This window comes from Camelus ferus, chromosome 26 (assembly GCF_009834535.1).
Source record: "Camelus ferus isolate YT-003-E chromosome 26, BCGSAC_Cfer_1.0, whole genome shotgun sequence".
Taxonomy (NCBI): Eukaryota; Metazoa; Chordata; class Mammalia; order Artiodactyla; family Camelidae; genus Camelus; species Camelus ferus.
Genome location: NC_045721.1, coordinates 26,904,825 through 26,922,408, shown reverse-complemented (window position 1 = coordinate 26,922,408; position 17,584 = coordinate 26,904,825). Strand labels below are relative to the sequence as shown.

Genomic DNA, 17,584 nt, shown 5'->3' with positions numbered 1-17,584 from the left:
ATTTCCGCATGTCTGCACACGGCTGTGACAGAACGTGCCGATGACCCTCGGACAGGAAGCTCAGGGTGAAGTGAAAAAGACCAAAACTCACAGAGCGCAGGGGCCCTGGGACCCGGGGAGGCTGAGAAAGTGATCGGTGCATCTGTCTTTGGAGGTGGGAACTCAGGGTGTTAATGTGGAAGAGGAGAGGTGGCCTTTAAGTCCCCAACTCTGCCCCCCGCCTTGTCCTCTTGGTCATCAGCTGCCACATCTGCTTCACCCGAATTGACATTAGACACTGAGGACCTGGGGCCGTGCAGCCGGGGCAAGGCCTTCGGCTGTGCCCGCATCGCTGTGTGAGGCCGGCACGCGGCAGGTGGCAGGAGCAGGCTGCTCACAGGCGTCAGTCCGCGAGCGTCATGTCCGTCCAGGGCACGGCAAGCTGGCACTGCTCACATTCAGACCTTTGAAACCCACTTGTCTCCCACAGCGTTTTTTCACTGGTCAGCAGGGCTTCAGGTTGTCAGCACCGCTCGTGTTGCAACAGGGACGTATCGTCCTGATCACACGGTGAAACACAGCACACCAAGCACCCCAAGCTGACACGGAAGGTGAACTACACGTCCCCTCCCGGGCCACGCGGCCTGGGGCAGCCAGTCGGGTCGCGTTCCCTCCGCCCCATGGCCCCTCTCTGAGCTGCCTTTAAAGGGGAGGCGGTGGGGAAAGTCCAGCAAGAGCTCGAAGTGTCAGGTCGTGGCCCCACAGCACGCCGCCGGCCTTTTATCCTGCCTTCACTTGAACGTGCGCCGTTCAGGACACGTCCGGAGGTTCCGCTCTCCCGCTGTGTGTGGACGAGGTGGGGGCATCGTGCCTGCGGTGTTGGTGACACAGCGCAGAGCACAGCCTGCCTCCCGTGATTTTCCATATTTGTTGTGTACCTTTAATTCAGGTTTTATTTTTTCAAGGATTATTGTCAAGATTTTTTAAAGAAGTCTTCGAGCCAGCACCTACTGGACGCTTGCCCTGTGCCACACGCTGTGCTCAGGGCACTACTTTCCCCTTCGACAGCGCCTCATAATGTGATCCCTAGAAAGTGTTGTCACCATTGTAGGGAAGAAGAGATGGAGGGTCAGAGAGGGTGAAACCTTGCCCCACGTCCTGCAGAGGTAGCGGTGGAATCAGGGCTCAGAGTCAGAGCTGTCTTGCCGAAAGCTGTGCTGACGTTACTAAGTCAAACGTTCCCTCTCTGGGGACGTTTTCCCCACACGGCCCCTCCTCTCGTGCCCTGTGCACTGTTGCCGCGGCTGCTTCAGGAAACACTGAGGCCCACCCCTGGCCCTTCGCCTCACCCTGATGCCCGCTTGGGGTTCAGAGCGGAGCCCTCAGAGGAGGAAGGCCTGCCTGGGTGACCACGCCGCCGCCGCTGGGAGTTCCGAGGTGCCGAAGCTCTGTCGTGACAAGTCGTGGTTTTCTCGTCACTGGGGGCATTCAAGAAAATGCGAGGGTGACGCCGTAAATGTGCTGTGCACGAAATTGGATTTGACGATCTGCAACGACCCAAACCAGCGAGCTTCCGCTGTCTCAGGACGTAGTGTCTAAATTGCAGGCGCCCTATTGGTAGGCGTCTGGAGAGCACAGTTTTCCTTCTGCGAGGCAGAGCGGAAAGTGAACTCCTCCTGTCCCTCCCTTGTAGTCCCTAAGCTAGTTTCTAAGGTCCTTTCTGAGCCTCTGGGATCTTCCTCTGGACTCCTTCTGTCCCGTAAACACCCAGCAGCATTTGCTGAACACGCACCCCGAGCCCTGCCGCAGGCTGCTGGCTGCTGCAGGAGGGGACAAGTGAGCGACAGAAGCCGCGGCAGCGTGCGGCGGGTGAAGCAAGCCCGGGGCAAAGCCATTCACAGCGAGGGAGAGACGTTACCTGTGATGAGAGCAGCGCAGGGAAAAGCCTCCAGCCCCCGAGGTCTGGGGGAGGCTTTCGAGGGGGACCTGAGGGGCTTCATGGCGGTGGTGGGGTCTGTGCCGGACCTTGGAGGGGAGGTGGACTAGGTCCCGCAGGCGGGCGAGGAGGGAGGGAAGGTGAGGAGGGAGGAGCGTCGAGGGCACGGGCAGAGGCAGGGAGCTGGGCGGGGGGCCCACCGGGACCCTCCCTCGGTGTCCTTCACGCGGCACGGACCGTGCGCCTGCCGTGGGAGGGGCCGGGCTCCGACCTCTCGGCGTCGCCTGGCTCTGTCCTCCCCTGAACTCCCCGCGGTCGCCCTCGTCAGGCTGGGGGCCCTGTGGTCCCCGCCCCACAGACTCCAGCTGAGTCTTCCCCAGCGCTGCTTAGTCAGTCCGGGTCCCTGCACCTCTGGGCCCCTCGGGCACAGAGAGCCGAGGACACAGCTGCTTGCCCCTTTTGTGGTTTCCTTAATTTTTTTTTTAATGGCGGGACTGGAGATTATTTTAACGGAGGGTCCCCAGGACCTGGCGCATGCTAAGCACACACTCTGCCACTGAGCTCTGCCCCCACCTTAATTTCTTTCCTTAATTGCCCAGTTGTATCTTTTTTGGAGTCAAAGGTGACGGAGCACGCGTTACGTGTCTCAGCCGTATGCTCGGCGCGTGAAACTGGCTCCTTGTTGTTCGGGTTTAGTGTTTCGCTGGTGGTGTTCGCGAGGGAGGCTGACCTTCAGTTCTAGCCCCAGATTAAAGGGCAGGCACAGGGTCACTGGCTGCGGCCGTTTTAAAGTGAAGATTAAACTCAGTGGCTGTTGGAGCAAACCCTGAGCCGGGAACGTGGGCGCTTCCATTACGTGAGGGGACTTGTCTCCCACGCTGTAATTTTATAAGCACGGGTCACTGAGTTGATTGAACGGATTTAGATTCTCTCTGCCCTCTGCGGCTGATGAGCTCAGGGAACACTGGTGCGAGTCCTGAAAAGCGGGCGTCCTCTTGCTGACACACAGACACGTGGATTCTGGAGCTGGAGGGACTGTCGGCCACCCTAGACTGGTGCTGGGGGGTTTGTATTAATTTTGTTAAACCAAGTGTGTAAGTGACACAAAGTCAAACCAAAACAAAGTATGTGTTTTCTGAAGGAAAACACATTGTTCCAGAGCCACAAAGAGCTCATCCAAGTTCATCGAAGCATGAGCGCCGTGAGGACTCGGCAGTGGGGTCTCTGAGAGGAGCTGGGAGGGCCTCTCGCCCCCGACACAGCCCTGCCCACGGAGCTAATGATGCGAGCGTCACCTGGTCAGGTGGGTGCGCAGAGCGGGGGGCTTGGTGACGCCCTCGTCTCAGGGCCTCCTCTGACTGACGAGTGAGTGAGGGCCCCGCTTCACAGTCGTATTCACGTAAGAGTTGGGGTGAGAGGTCGGCCTCCTTCCGTGCGGAGGTGCAGTGGCCTCTGGATGGAGAAGCATCCGCTCGGTCAGCTGTGCGGTGAAGTGACCCTGAGGATTCGTGGACCACATCAAAACGCAGGGGACAGGCGGACCCAGGCCACAGGGAAACTGCCCCGTGTCTGCACTTTGCCCAGGAGTCTCCCGTCCGCAGAGCAGACGCCGCGTTCAAGAACAGACTCGCGGTCGTTCCGAGCACAGCAGACGCCCTGTGCACAGCGGTGTGACCAGCCGTCGGGACTCTGACCTGTCCTACAGCTCCTGGACGGCCACCGCGTCCAGACCTCCGACGGGACCCACGAGCCAGCCGTGGTGTCGGGCTCCGGCGGTGCGCGTCCGAGGGAGGCCCCACGCGTCCCAGCCGCCCAGTGGCCACAGGAAAGCCGGAGCATGAAAAGGAACGTGGCTCAAGAGAAAATGAACGTGATCAGGCTTAAGACCTCGAGGGACGAGGTTTGTGGAAACAGCCGTTTCCCCGCGGGCAGCCTGCACCACAGAGTCGGGGAGGCGGTCCCAGGAGGCCCGAGGGGTTGCGTCTCTGCAGACCACCTGCGGAGTCTCCAAAAACCCTCCTCCAAGTCGGAAGAAAAAGAGTCGTGCACAGGTCGGCCTGGCCTGCGTAGCGAATTTACATAGTGCTGGGAACCGCGGAGGATGCGGGAAAGATAAACTGAAGGGGCAAGAAAGTTAATCAAATTCCTTTGTCCATCAGTGGCGAGGGGTGTCTCAGGTTCTTAGTAAACTTGCTTCTGACGAGCTGGAGTCCTCGTCTGCAGCTCCTGAAAGGAAGTATCTAAACTCTGACAAAGTCAGGGGAGCAGGGTGGAAAAGAATAAACTGAATCTTCACTTCAAATTCTTTGCGATTATAGGAAGCTGTTTACGTTATAGGGATCGGAGAGAATCACGCCCCACGGTGGCTCCCGCCGCGAGCAGCCACGTCACCAGCTGCACCTGCCGTTCATTCTGTCTCTGGCGATAATCAGTTTACACCCCTGACAACAACGCTCCGCTGCATGAAATCAGCACCACGGTGCCGCCCACCTACCCACGTTGTGCTGAAGACTATACACTGAAGAACTGTGTATTAATACTTCTGTCGAAGCCCGTTTTAAAAAGAAGATTAAAATTAGAGATTAGAACTTCCAGTGGGTAAAACGCAATTGACTTTTCAGTTGCCCTTCGAGAGCAAAGGTTCAGCACGAGTCACTTCTGTACCTGCCTGCAGTGACACCTTGATTAAAGCGCGTCTCCTTAAAGGTTTTCATCAGTCATGCAGGTTATGGGGCTTGACAAGCGGAAATTCGACGTTTCAAAAGCAAAGATAATGTTTCCACTCAGCAGCCGTGGGACCAGAGCTGCAGAGACGTGTTCCACTTGGAGATGGAACTGTGAACAAGGAGGGAGGGGTTTCGGTCCTTCCAGGATGCCTCTGCCCCCACTGCCCCCTCCCCTCCCTCCCCACCGCCAGGCTGGCATGCACATCCAGGGAGGCGGTGAGCAGGACCGGGAGGGCCCCGGGGACGCGAGCCCCTCTTGAAGTGGGTTGACGGCAGACACCAGGGCCCAGGGGTCGAGACGCACAACGTTCTTTTTCCCCTGAGTCTGAAAGGATGCTGAGTGTTATCCAGTTAATTCTCTTGGATTAAAAGTTGCATATGACAGGGGGGAGGGTGTGGCTCAGTGGTAGAGCGCGTGCGTAGCAGGCACGCAGTCCTGGGTTCCATCCCCAGCACCTCCATTAAAGATAAGTAAATTTTTTTTTAAATCTAATGATCTTCCCCCCAGAATCTTTAATTTCTGTTTTTAAAAAATTGTATATTTGTAACTCCTTAATATTTTAGAGGTGACCCAGAATTAGGTGCTAATGGGGACTCACTCATTTCTCAGAGCTACAAGGGCACGTGGTTGCCCAGGGTGACAGCAGGTGAGGCGCTGGCTGCCCCACGTTCGCAAGGGGGTCAGGAAGCCCAGTGCAGAGCGCTGACTCCCAGCAATGGGGGGATGGTGCTACTGACACTCCTTGCAAATTCTCTGTGTGTGAGATGTGTCATCATAAAACTGGAGAACAAGACCCTGGGTCCGCTGCAGGCGGGTGAGACCACAGGCAGCTGAGGACGTGCTGCGTCCACTGCCTGACGCGGGAGGAAGCCGTGCCGGAGCTGTGTGTGCCGCGCCACCTCCTGGCTCGTGGTCGCCTTCTGTCACATTGGGACACCCCCCGCCCCCTTCATGGCAGCAGGTCTGTTTCTGGGACATCAGTTTGAGCACATGGACACCTGGTCACTGTCTGGTCTGTGACTGTCTGCCACTCCCACGCCCTTGGAGGGAGGTCGTGGGCGGGTCCCGGCAGCAGCGTGGCTGGGCTGTCGGGACCCAGAGGCTCTGGTGCGTGCGTGTGACTCCAGCGCGTGTGGCAGGAGCCGCGAGCCGTTGTTTTGGAAGGCGCCCGCTGCAGTGACGGGTGTTTGGGGAAATGTGGGAGGACGCTAGCGGAACTGAGTTTGCTTCTCTGGACGTGCACTCAGGCCTGTGGACACGCTCAGGCCGCCGTGGTCCAGTGCAACGCCTCCCCTGGGTGCTTGTGAGAAGTCCAGTCTCAGGCCCCACCGCAGACCCCCTCAGGTGGAACCTGCCCGGAACCAGGCCCCCAGGCGACCCAGGTGCTTATGGGTCCAGTCCCTTTGGGCTCCACTCTAGACCAGCCCTCCAGGACGCAGACGGGCTGCCCCGGCGTAGACCACCCGTGAGCTCGTGGGTGTCCTGGGAGTGACGCTGAGTGTCTGTCTCTGCCCCGTGACGGACAACCTGCGACTTCCCCCCGGGTGTGGGAGGCAGGCTTGCCCGGCTCTTTGTGGGGGAGCCTGAGGGGGTGGGCCGGACTAGTCAACGGGCCCCGCCTTGGGTTTCAGGGTGTCCGTGTGGCCAGGTGTTAGCTGTGTCCTGCGAGCAGTCTCGAGGGGGCCCCCAGGGAGAGAGGAAATTGAGCGGGTGGGAGTGACCTGCTCTGCCCACACAGGTGGAGGCTCTGACTCGGCAGAATGGCTTCTGAGCTGTCGTTGAGGCAAGTAAAGCCTCAGAGATAAACGGGCCCTGGGCCGAGTGGCAAGAAAAGCTTTCCCACAGACTCCTGAGTGCTCTCGGGAGCTGGGATCCACCGAAGCCATTCTCTCTGAAATAACGGCGGTGCTCACGCTGGCCAGGGGCCCGGGCAGGGCGATGGGCGTGCGGGGCGCCCGGAGGTGGCAGGTGTGCTTCCCCCATACTCCGCGCTTTGGTGTCTCCTAGCTCACCTGAATGTCAGCACTAAAATCACCTTGACGCCTCAAACGAGAACTTCCTGCAGTGTAGACAGTTTCCAGGCTGAACGTCCCCAACACGGCAGTGGCCTGAGAGTTGGCATCTGGTCGTCTTTGACCTCCTTCCGTGCATTGGGAACAGGGCAGATGGGAGGAAACCTGAGTCAGTGGCCACGCTCCCCAAAGTAAACTCCCCGTTTCGGCCTCCGGTGACGGCACGACAGAGCCACGGCCTCTGCCTGCCGTCTGGGGCCCACCCCTTGTGTGACGCTTTTGCTTTTGTGTTTTGGTGGACCCAGTTTTGAACCTGTGTTTTTTTTAAACAGTTCTCGGTAAAATCAGGAGTGCTGTCGGGAGTGCCCAGCTTCTGATGTCCCAGAAGTTCCAGCAGTTTTACTGGCTTTGCCAGCAGAACATGGTGAGTGGACCCTCAGATCCCCTCGGCCCCTTGCAGCCACGCCGAGTGCTCACCCCTCCACCCTCACTGCTTTCCTGCCCGTGAGAGGCACCTGTCCGTGTGCAGCCTGCAGTGGACAGAGGGGGCGACCTAGCTTTGGGGACGATCCAAATGTGCAGCCAAAGCCAAGAGGCTGCAGGGTTCGGGGACAAGGGCAGAGGGTGGGCAGGACGACAGGTCTCCCTGGTGCCATGTGAGGTGCCCCTTAGCCACTGGACCGTCCCCCAGGGGCCCTGAGAAGGAGGTGGAGGGGAAACCCTGTCCCAGCAGACATGACACATGGAAATGGTGATGGGGGCCAGGAAAAGAAACCCATGAACAGCTGCAGCACAGAGACTAGGATGAGATTTTAGAAATACTTCGGGCTTTGTATTTTACTGTCAGGACTGAACTGAAATACCAGGGACTGAAGTAGGTAATACGGCTGGCGTCAGGCCTGGCTCCGATCTTCCTGAAAATCAAAGTGAGAGAATATATATGTTACATATTATTCTTTATAGATATTCTTTATATATTATACAATTATGCATTATACATGTATTATATGTAAAGAATAATATATAATGTAATAAAAATTACATAATGTAACATACCTACTGTTCCGTGTACGTATGTTTACATGTACTATGTATTGTGCACACGTGCGTATACACACATGTGTACATTATGTGTGCGTGTACTTACATATATACTGTATCTACGTAAAAATGTACGTAAGTGTCCGTAGTTACACACTTTTCCTTAGCAACTAAAGAAAGTGTTCACTTCACATTAGTTGGAGGAATAACTAAACAGAGTTCACGTCACTTCACGTGCTCTTTATCACCTGTACGTTGACGCCTTTCAGGCCAAACAGCGTCATGAAAACACACGTGGGTCTCTGCTAGGCCTCCTGTGAGCGGTGGCTCGAGGCGATTTGATTGTGTTTTGATCCGTTGTTAATTTCCAAGGAGGCAAGTGAATCTGCAGACTGTTCTTCCACGTCAGAGGCACCGGAGTTGCCACTTTTATCCCTTTAAATCGGGGTCATTGAAAAGTATGTTTTCTCGCATATTTTTCAGTGAGTCCCATGAACGTTCATCACGAAGTGCAGGGCGTCCCCCTCTTGCTGCCTGTGATGTGAGGCTGGAATCGACGTCCACAGGGGGCTCGGGCGGCTGTGGGACCATAGAGCCGCAGGGACGCTCAGCTGTCAGGTCGCCAGCGTGCTCGGGCTCCTTGGTCACGTCTGTTTAACGCTTATCTTTAGGGAGTTGATTCAGGCCATTCAAGAGCGGGGTGCCCACTGCCCTGAGTCGGGCGGAGGGTGGGCAGGCAGAAACCCACTATCCAGAGCCCCCGGCCCGTCGCGCGAGCCCCTGCCAGGAGCGGCTGGTGTTCGCCTCGAACCTGCCCACCCTGCAACCTCAGTGCCTTTTGCACACGTCAGGCTGCAGTTTGTGGAAAACTCAGAAAGTCTGGCGCGGCAGCTTCCTTGTCTTTTGACCTCTTTCTGGGGTTAGACAAAAGCCTCCGAGGCATCTGGTGGAGAGTTGAGGGCAGGCTGTGAGCCGCCTGGCAGCGGGGAGGCTGAAGTGTGGCCCAGCGCCTTGCTCGCCAGAGCCAGGCCGTCCACAGCTGGACGCTTCCGGTAGGGAACTAGGCTTAAGCCAAAGGGGTGACCCTTGCTGGTAAGTCAGAGCCCCTGTGTGTTTGGGATGGACGGCCTGCGACTCGTCCAGACCACACGGGGAAGGACCTGCCCTCGAGGCTGGCGGGGCGACACGTGTGCCTCTTGGTCCAGCGGTTCAGCCTCCCCCGCGAGCTGGGAGAAACGGAATCACGTTCAGACCCGCTGGTCGGACACTGCGTCTGAACAAGGCCTACGGCCCCTTCTCAGCCCTTCCCAGAGCAACACGGGCATGCGCAGAAGGCTCCAGATCCCAGAGCGTCAGAGCGCACGTCAGGGGACCCCCGACGTCAGGGCCGGGGAGCCGCATGCGTCCACCGGCCTGCACGCTAGTGGAGATCGGTGGCTCCGCACCCTTGCCGTGGAGCCTGGCAGACACCACACTGACACCAACGATAAGATTCATAAACAGATCGGGCGGCTGACTGTCCAGTGGACGCAGATGCAGCCACCTCCCCCGAGAAGGGACAGAGGACGCGGGACACGAGCTTGGCTGCACCCATTCCAGCGGCTGGATGTGGCCTCCACACCGTGGGAGCCCAGAGGACAGAGGTTTCACCAGCCTAGAGGAGGTCAAGTGATGACAGTGTCTGCCCTGGGCGACGTAGCCCTGGCCGCAGCCTCTGGACAGGACGGGGCGCAGGCCGGCTCTGGGGCCTGCCCGGAGCCGCCGTCCCGACTCCCCACACAGCCAGGCACCGTCACGCGGCACCTGTGGGAGAAGCTGGCTGCACGGCCAGGTCACCCGGAGAGGGCGCTCCGCAGGGGACCTGCCTGTGGGGGAGAAGCCCCCTCCGCCGCCCAGCCCTGGCCGTCTGCTTCTCTCCTCCACGCCCGGAACACGGCCCCGCAGGCCAGACCCCGGCGCTGCTTCTTCACGCGCAGCGGCTGAGTTCAGGCTCAGGCAAGTACATGGAAGATCCAGGCCTGGCTGATGCCCCGGCCCGGGTGACCCCGCTGTGCTGTCTGCGTCCCCGACCCCGCCCTGCCCCCGTCCTGCCCCTGCCGGTCCTGTCCCGTCCCTGTCCCGTCCCTGCCCCATCCCTGCCCCCATCCCTGTCCCGTCCCTGCCCTGCCCCTGTCCCTACACCTGCACCTGCACCTGCACGGCGGGCTCCTGGGACGCGCACACCCAGCTCGCCCCCTGGTGGTCCAACAGAAGAACAGGCCCCAAAATGCAGAAAATGGCTCTGGACTGCAGTCCCCACTGCTGACGAGGAGAAAACGAGAGCGTTCTGTGCAAGTGGCTTGGACGTGGTTCTCACTCCACCTCTGTGTCAGCACAAGCCGCCGTCTGGCTCCGCCCAGCTGGAGGGACGGGCTCAAAAAGGGACCATGTGGACTGGATGTCAAACCAGCACTGAGCGTCTGTGCACCCAGAATTCATCTGTGGAGCCCTAACCCCCACGAGGCGGTGTCAGGAGGGGCCTTTGGGCGGCGATGAGGTCGTGAGGGTGGGGCCCCCGGGAGTGGATGAGAGCCCGATAGCAGGCCCCTGGGAAGCCCCCAGCCCGCCCCCACGTGAGGATGCAGGGACCGTCTGTGCGCCGGGACGGGCCTCCCCGGCCGCTGCATCTGCCGGCACCTTGACCTCGGACGTCCAGCCCCAGAACTGGGAGAGGCAGCCCCGTCTGTGGTGTTCACGTCTCAGCAGCCAAGTGGCCAGGACCAAGGGTGAAGGGCGTTCAGACCAAACCAGAGAGCAGGGCCTGCTGTGCTGAGTGCGAAGGGCCCCATCGGCCGGAAGCTGCACCTTGTAGGCAAAGTCAGATTAGCGTGCACCCACCAGAAAGCTGCTGCTTACTCAGATAGCCCCCCCTCCCCACTGAATCCAGGGAACCACACCTGGAAAAATGCACCCTGGTAACCGGGGGGCTGCAAACTGAGGGGCCCACCAGCAGGGGAAGTGGCCAACGCAGCGGGAGAGGCCAGGCTGCCAGCCGTCTAATCTTGGGCGGTCACCCGGTCTGCAGTGTAGGCGACTCATGGAAACCACCAGACGTCAGGTTCCATGTGCAGAAACAAAACCCACCTACCAGGGCCAGCAGTCGCCCTGGGCTGCCGCGGGGGCTCTGTCGCACGGCCTGCACCTCCAAGGGTGGGAACCGTCCTGAGACGGCTCTGTCCCCTCGGGAGATGCACTTGTCTCCGAGCAAAGCAGAGGAATCCGTGGTTCATCCGTAGGGTGTCGCCGACCATCAGACAAACACATAGCCCCAGCTCCGAGCGCCGTCTCATCGCCACCCGGCACCGCCAGCCCCCGCAGACCTGTGCAGCGTCCCCTGAGGACCCCGCAGGCCACCCCGACACGGGCCGGGGCTGCTGTCACAGTCAAGCCTTCAGAACTATTGCTCATGCCACCAGCCCAGGGCCGAGGGAAGCAAGTCCCGAGTGGAGCGGTGTGTGTTCTTAACAGACTGTGTCTTTCTTCTCTGTATTTTCTTCCAGCTGTGCTGAGATTTAGTTAACACAGAGCACGGTGCAGATTTAAGGAGTGCAGCTTAAGGCTCTGACTTACCTACACCATGAAATAATCACCACGATAAGTTTAGTGAACATCCAAAATTAAGGGAGTTGAAAAATGTGTTTTTCCTTGTGATAGAAGCCTAGGGTCTGCTCCCGACCTTCACGCGTGGCTGGTACGGTTACCACGCTGCGCACGCCGCCCCCGCTACTCGTCTGCCTGCCACTGGAAGTGTGCGCCTCCGGGCCACCTCTCCCGCCCACCCTGCGAGGTTTCTCGCTCGTTTCTGAGGTGCAGCTGGCCTCCAGCCCAGGCCGGTTCCCAGTGCACGACCCGGTCGTGCAGCGCTTCTGCGCGTCTCAGGGAAGTCCAGCACCCACCTGTCACCACACACATGTCGCGGGATTGTCGCCTGCACTCCCCACACTGCACACTTCATACCCGGGACTCGTCCGTTTCGCAGCTGGAAGTGCGTTCGTCTACACCTCCCTCGCCTCCTCCCCCCGGCCCCTCCCCTCGGGCAAGCGCCTGTGTGCCCTCTGCATCTGTGACCCTGTTTCTGTTTGGTTATGTTTGTTTGTTTGCTCTGATTTTTAGATTCCACATATAAGCAAAATCATACATTATTGTTTTTCCTGTCTGACATATTTTTATCGAACTATAGTTGATTTACGTCGTACTCGTTCACGTATCGAATATCCATATGTGTTCCTTTCCGTGTCCTTTCTCGTTCTAGGTTATTACAAGTATTGGACACAGCTCCCTGTGCTGCAGTGGACCTTGCTGTTCTGTCTGACTTACGCATTGTTGTACATGTCATTATTTCATTCTTTTTTTTTTTCGGCTGAGCAGCATTCCACTGTACAAATGCCGCACCTCTTGACCCGGCCCCGTCGGCGGGCACTCGGGTGCTTCCCTGTCTGGGCTGCTGTGAATGCCGGGGCGCGTGCCTTTCTGAGTCGGTGTCCTTGTTTTCCCAGATGACGCCCTGGGGAGCAGCTGCTGGGCTGTGCGCTGGCTCTGTTTTCAATTTTTTGAGGAACCCGCATACTGTTCTCCTCAGCGGCTGCACCGACTTCCATTCTCACCAGCACTGGGCGAGGGTCCCCTGCTCTCCACACCTTTGGCGACACTCGTAGTTCGTGGTCTTTTTGAGGCCAGTCTAACAGGTGTGAGGGGTACCTCTCTGTGGTTTGGTTGAGTTTCCCTGATGATCAGGGATGCTGGGCCCCATTTCCTGTGATGTTGGCATCGGTGCGTCTTCTTTGGGAAAATGTCTGTTCAGATCCTGTGGCTGGTTTTTAGTTGGGCTAATAGACATTTTTAGAGTGGTTTTAGGTTCACAGAAAAATTGAGTGAAAAACACAGAGAAACACAGAAGATGCCCAGGTGCTCCTTGCTCCCTCTCACTCAGAGCCTCCCCTTCGCCAGCACGCCCACCAGGGGGTGCGTTTGTTACCATCAGTGACCCCCGTGGACGCACCACCACCCAGAGCCCACGGCTGACATTCGGGGTCACACTCAGTGTCATGCAGCCTGGGGGTTTGGACAGATGTGTAACGTGTCCACATGACAGCATCCCCAAGATCCCCTGTGTGCCACCTGTTCATCCATCCTGTCCCCAAGCCCTGACAACCCCCAACTCCTTCCTGGCTCCATAGTTTTGTCTTTTCCAGAACATCACAGAGTTGGAGTCATACAGGGTGTGGCCTTTTCAGATTCTTCAGCTGTCAGCAAATTCTTGTGTAAACAGTTACTGCATCATCGTGGGCCCTGGGGAATATTCGCACTGGATTTTGAATTGGTGGTGCTTCTCTCCCCTGGGATGTCGCAGCCCTAACGGCCCGTGTGTCCGCAGGACCCGAGCGCCATGCCCAGACCCACGTCGCAGGACCTGGCGGGCTACTGGGACATGCTGCAGCTCTCGGTGCAGGACGTCAGCATGAAGTTCGACGAGCTGCACCAGCTGAAGCTCAGCGACTGGAAGGCGGTGGAGTCCCCGGAGAGAGAGGTGAGGGCCCGCCCCGCCGGTACCGCGTCCCCGCCGGCCACTTCGGTGTCCAGCCCGCCTGCTCCACATGCCGCGTTGCAACGTGCGTCTCAGTCTCTGGTTAGCGAGACGGGCCCCCGTGTCCACGTATAGACCTGTGTGCGCGTGGGGGTGGAGGCACCGCCACCAGCTCGCAGTCAGCCTCTTTCTTGCCCAGACAGTTCCGAGAAGGCGCTCACAGAGACCCCATGCAAACCTGCAGCCTCGTTTCCTGTAGGGACCTGGCCTCGGAATTATTTTCGTCAAAACTCTGTTTGGATTGTACTGAGATGACTTCCTGCGGGGAAGGTTTCGGGTCGCTTGCAGTGACCCCCCCCCCTTTCTAGTTGCGTATCTGCAGTGAAAGGGGGAAGCGCTTTAAACATGACTGGACGGTTTGAGGGTGTAAGCTTCCTCTTCATCTGGCAGCCTCGGCCCTGAAAGTGTCCATGAAGTTTAAAGCCGGGTTTCCCTTCTTCCTTTAGAGACGCCTCTGCAGTGGGGCCATTAGTAGGTCTGAGTTAACAGCAGGGATACTGGCTTCCTAGCGCGTTGTAGGGAAGTCCTCAGTAATTGCAGACGTTATCAATTAAAATAAAATGATGAAGAAAATTCACCCAGCCCGCTCTGGGGCAGTGGTGTGCCACACGCGGCTGAGGGTGTGCGTCTGGATGATTAGAATGAAACATCGTCACGATCACCTATTTCCCTTAAAAGGTGGGATTCCAGGCTGGACGCCAGAGCCGCCCTTGCTGGTGGCTGGAAAGTCCTTCTCGCCACAGGTGATGGGCAGGGGCCACGCCAGGGGCCAGGCTGTGCGTGAGCCGTGGAAGGACCGTTAGCAAGCCCGGCAAATCTGGTTTGCTCTTGACGTGAAAGAGGTCCTGGGTAATGGTTCCAAATGATGAAGTGCTGGTTCCGCTAAAGCGCTGAGAGCACAGCTCCCTGAACCAGCCTGGAGGCGAGCAATGATCCTCCAGTTCTCCATCCTTTGTCATCGACAGCCAACGCCACCCCTCCTACCTAAACAACGCACAGGGAATCGCCCTCAGAACGAAACCGCAGTCCTGCCGAGGGTGTGCGCCCGTCCAGGAGAGGCACAGCCTTTAACACGGCCGAGCCTCCACGCCGGCCCCGGGCGCTGAGCTGCGGCTCCGTGGGCCTGCAGGCCCCCCTGCCCTGCGCCTGTAAACGGAGACTCTCCTTCCTCACAGCCCCGTATTTCAGCCCAAAAGAAGAGCAAAGAGCTAGAGAAGCAGGGCCACACCCATGATGCAGGAATTAAATCCCAAAATAGCTGAAAGTGTTCACAAATCAATTACCCCTGGTGGGAGCCCTGCCCCAGGGTCAGGAAGGACCCTTGCTTCTGGCCCAAGTCACCTTCAGATAAGCCACAGGAATGAAGTTTCAGAGACCAAAACGCTCTTCCTGCCAAACACGACGTGATGTCACTGGGGTTCCGCCTCGTGCACTCGCCTGAATGTGCACCGATGTCCAAGCTCAGACGCACCTGGTGCCCCTCCCACCAGCCAGGTATCTGCTCAGAAAAGGAAGCTTCCGGCCCCTCATGGTGCGCCCCTTCCCGACAGGGGGCGAGGCTGCAGGTTTGCGTCATCCCACCACCAGGAACGTCCGCCCTGGTCAGCGAGGCCAGCGCACCACAGCACGACGGCGGGCCACAGGCCTCCCGGCAGAAGGGTGCAGCACAGCTGTGGGCTCTATCTTCTAGAAAGGGTACACACGTGTCTGGGTGCGGCTTACTTGAGGATGTGAGCTAAGGGTCAGAAATAATTACCTGCCTCCTTTCAGCCAGCGAGGGACAAGTCTGTATCCACACGGAGTTAGTGTCGTGGGGCTTAAGGCCCCTGGTAGAGACTGAGGCCAGTGGTCCCCGGGACACCCCCGTGAGATGGTGTCCGTGAACGTCCCTGGAGATTGGGGTCTGCTGAAAAGACGGTCGTGTGGGACAGAGATGTCAAGCGGCATCTCCCGGGAGCCCTGGGCGGCTCCAGACCTCGGGAGCGCGGGCGCTTGCCGGGGCTCAGGTGACAGGGGAGTGTCCGCTTGGCGACACGGGCAGAGCAGCGCTGAGACCAAGGAAGGGTCCGTGGTCGCGTCCTGATTTGTAAGCACTTCACCAGACCCTCCCCCACCCGGGGGACCGAGGGAAGGGACAGAGGAGCCCAGCTGCCATCTCGGAGGGGTCGGAGGGCAGAGGGGAGCGGTGGGGAAGGCAGGTCTCCTCCAACACCCCCAATTCTTATTTGTGATGCTTTTCAGGAAGAAAGAAAGGTCCCCCCTCCAATACCAAAGAAGCCCCCCAAGGGGAAACTCCCCATCACGAGAGAGAAGTCTCTGGACCTGCCGGACAGACAGCGCCAGGAGGCCCGGAGGCGGCTGGCGGCCGCCAAGAGGGCAGCGTCCTTCCGACAGAGCTCGGCCAGCGAGCGCGCCGACAGCATCGAGATCTACATCCCCGAGGCCCAGACGCGGCTCTAGGGCCCCGCAACCCCCGCCCCGACCGCACCCCGCGCAGTGTCACCCACCTGTACTCTGTCTCCTTCCTCCGCCGCGTCCGCCCTGCTGTTGTGTTCTGTGCTGTCAACACACGGGAACGCTGTGCTGTCCGCGGCTGGCAAGCTCACGGCCAGGAGGACCTCCTGGGGACCAGATGGCCGGCTCTGGCCAGCCGCGACGGGAGGCGTGGGGACACCTGACTCGCCCACTCTGTTCTCGGGGGGCACGGAGCACCTCTTGAGACGGAACCCGATCGCACTTTGTTATTTATATTTTTATAAATTGTGTGATCACCCGAGGCAAGCCTAGCGAATAACTGGCCGGGCGCGCCTCCCCGCCCCGCGAGGCTTTAGGGACCCCAGGAGGAAGGTGCTACAGCTTCAGCGCAGGAAGGAAGGACCCCCGCCCCGCTACCGGGGCCCCGTGCCCCGCCCCAGCCACGCCGTCACTGAGGTTCCTGGCGAGGAAGTCGCCTCTCCAGCCACCAAGCTCCGCCGTGTGGTCTCCAGACGCCCGGGGGTGGAAGGCCGCCCCCCGCAGGCCCCAGCGCAGCTCTCCACAGGCCGAGGGCAGCGGACGCGCGCTCGCCCCGGGAGGGGCGGAGGGAAGCAGCGAGTCTGACAAGCCTGGCTCTTCGGTGGCAGGAGTCCAAAGGGAAGGACACTGTCCTTGCTCGGATGAAACAGCGTTTTATTTTTTATTCCTTTGTAACTCGCAGTGTCACACACGGTTCTGTTTTTAAGTTTCACCCTCTATGCGTCTCGTGATTTTTTTGACAGCTGTGTACATACTCTCCAGCGCTCTCTCAGTTAACTTCCCAGGGTATCCTCAAAAACAAAAAACAAACAAAAAAAAGTTTGCTCGTTTAAAATGACAGTTGTGATGCCGTAAAAAGTCTGACTGTGAATGTGAGTGGTAAGTATATCTCAGTTTAAATGGTCAAGGAGAAGCGTCGTTTACATTTGCATTTTTCCACAGTTCTTTTGCCCTATGCAGTACTGCTGAAGTCCACAGTGTGTCTCTTGCCTGTTTTAGGCAGGACGAAAAACAAAACACAAAAGCAAAAAGATCACGTGTGACTTCCAGCCGGGGACTTCAAGAAAAGAAATTCATTTTCGTGATTCTGATTGACACCAGAGAAAAAGACAGGGCTCTCGTGGAAGATTTCCATCTGTGTCATTAAACGCAGACCATGTGACCATTGCTGCAATTCGAGGGTGTCTGTCTGCTCAGACACGTCTTCAGAGGAAGCGCCCACCAGCTTATCTGTTTGGCCCCACGCCGGAGTCCTCGCCGCGACTCCAGGTAAAAGCCGGGCTGCGGTGCCCCGCGTTTCCGCCCGGCGCCTGGTCCCCTGCGGCCCAGGAGGGCTGTGCCCCAGGCAGACGCCCTCCCTCAGCACTTTGTTTTCCTCCCGACTCGCACTTTAAGTCGCGCCCAGCTCTCCCTGCGGGCCGGGGCCCCGTCGTCGAGAGCCTCCGGAGAGGTCCTCGCGGGGCGGGGGTGGCAGGGACCCCCCCCGTCCCACCTCCTCCTCATTGTCCCCTCCCACTGAGCACGGGGTTCGTGGGAGCACAGGTGACGCTAACGCACGTTTAGCTTCACAGCTCTACTTTTTTAAAGCCGAGTAGTTAAGAGCTCCCTGTAAGAACAAAACCCTGTCAGCTGAACCTCGTATCTGGTATATAGTTTACCAAACAGCCTTAAAATATATTTGGAAGCAAAAATCAGTACGAATGTATATCCTTTAAAAATGCAAAAAAAAAAATTCCCTGAAATACTCTTCTA

General features: G+C 58.4%; 1 protein-coding gene across 1 annotated transcript in view; it reads left to right on the top strand.

Moving 5' to 3' along the window:
• Window positions 1-16,604, top strand: part of DLGAP2 (DLG associated protein 2) — a 391,532-nt gene extending 374,928 nt beyond the window's left edge. The window contains exons 12-14 of the mRNA XM_032468359.1: window positions 6,987-7,078; window positions 13,109-13,261; window positions 15,560-16,604. Of these exons, the coding sequence (XP_032324250.1) occupies window positions 6,987-7,078; window positions 13,109-13,261; window positions 15,560-15,778 (464 nt within the window). The 3' untranslated portion in view covers window positions 15,779-16,604. The remainder of the gene's footprint in view (window positions 1-6,986; window positions 7,079-13,108; window positions 13,262-15,559) is intronic.
• The last annotated feature ends 980 nt before the right edge of the window (window positions 16,605-17,584 follow it).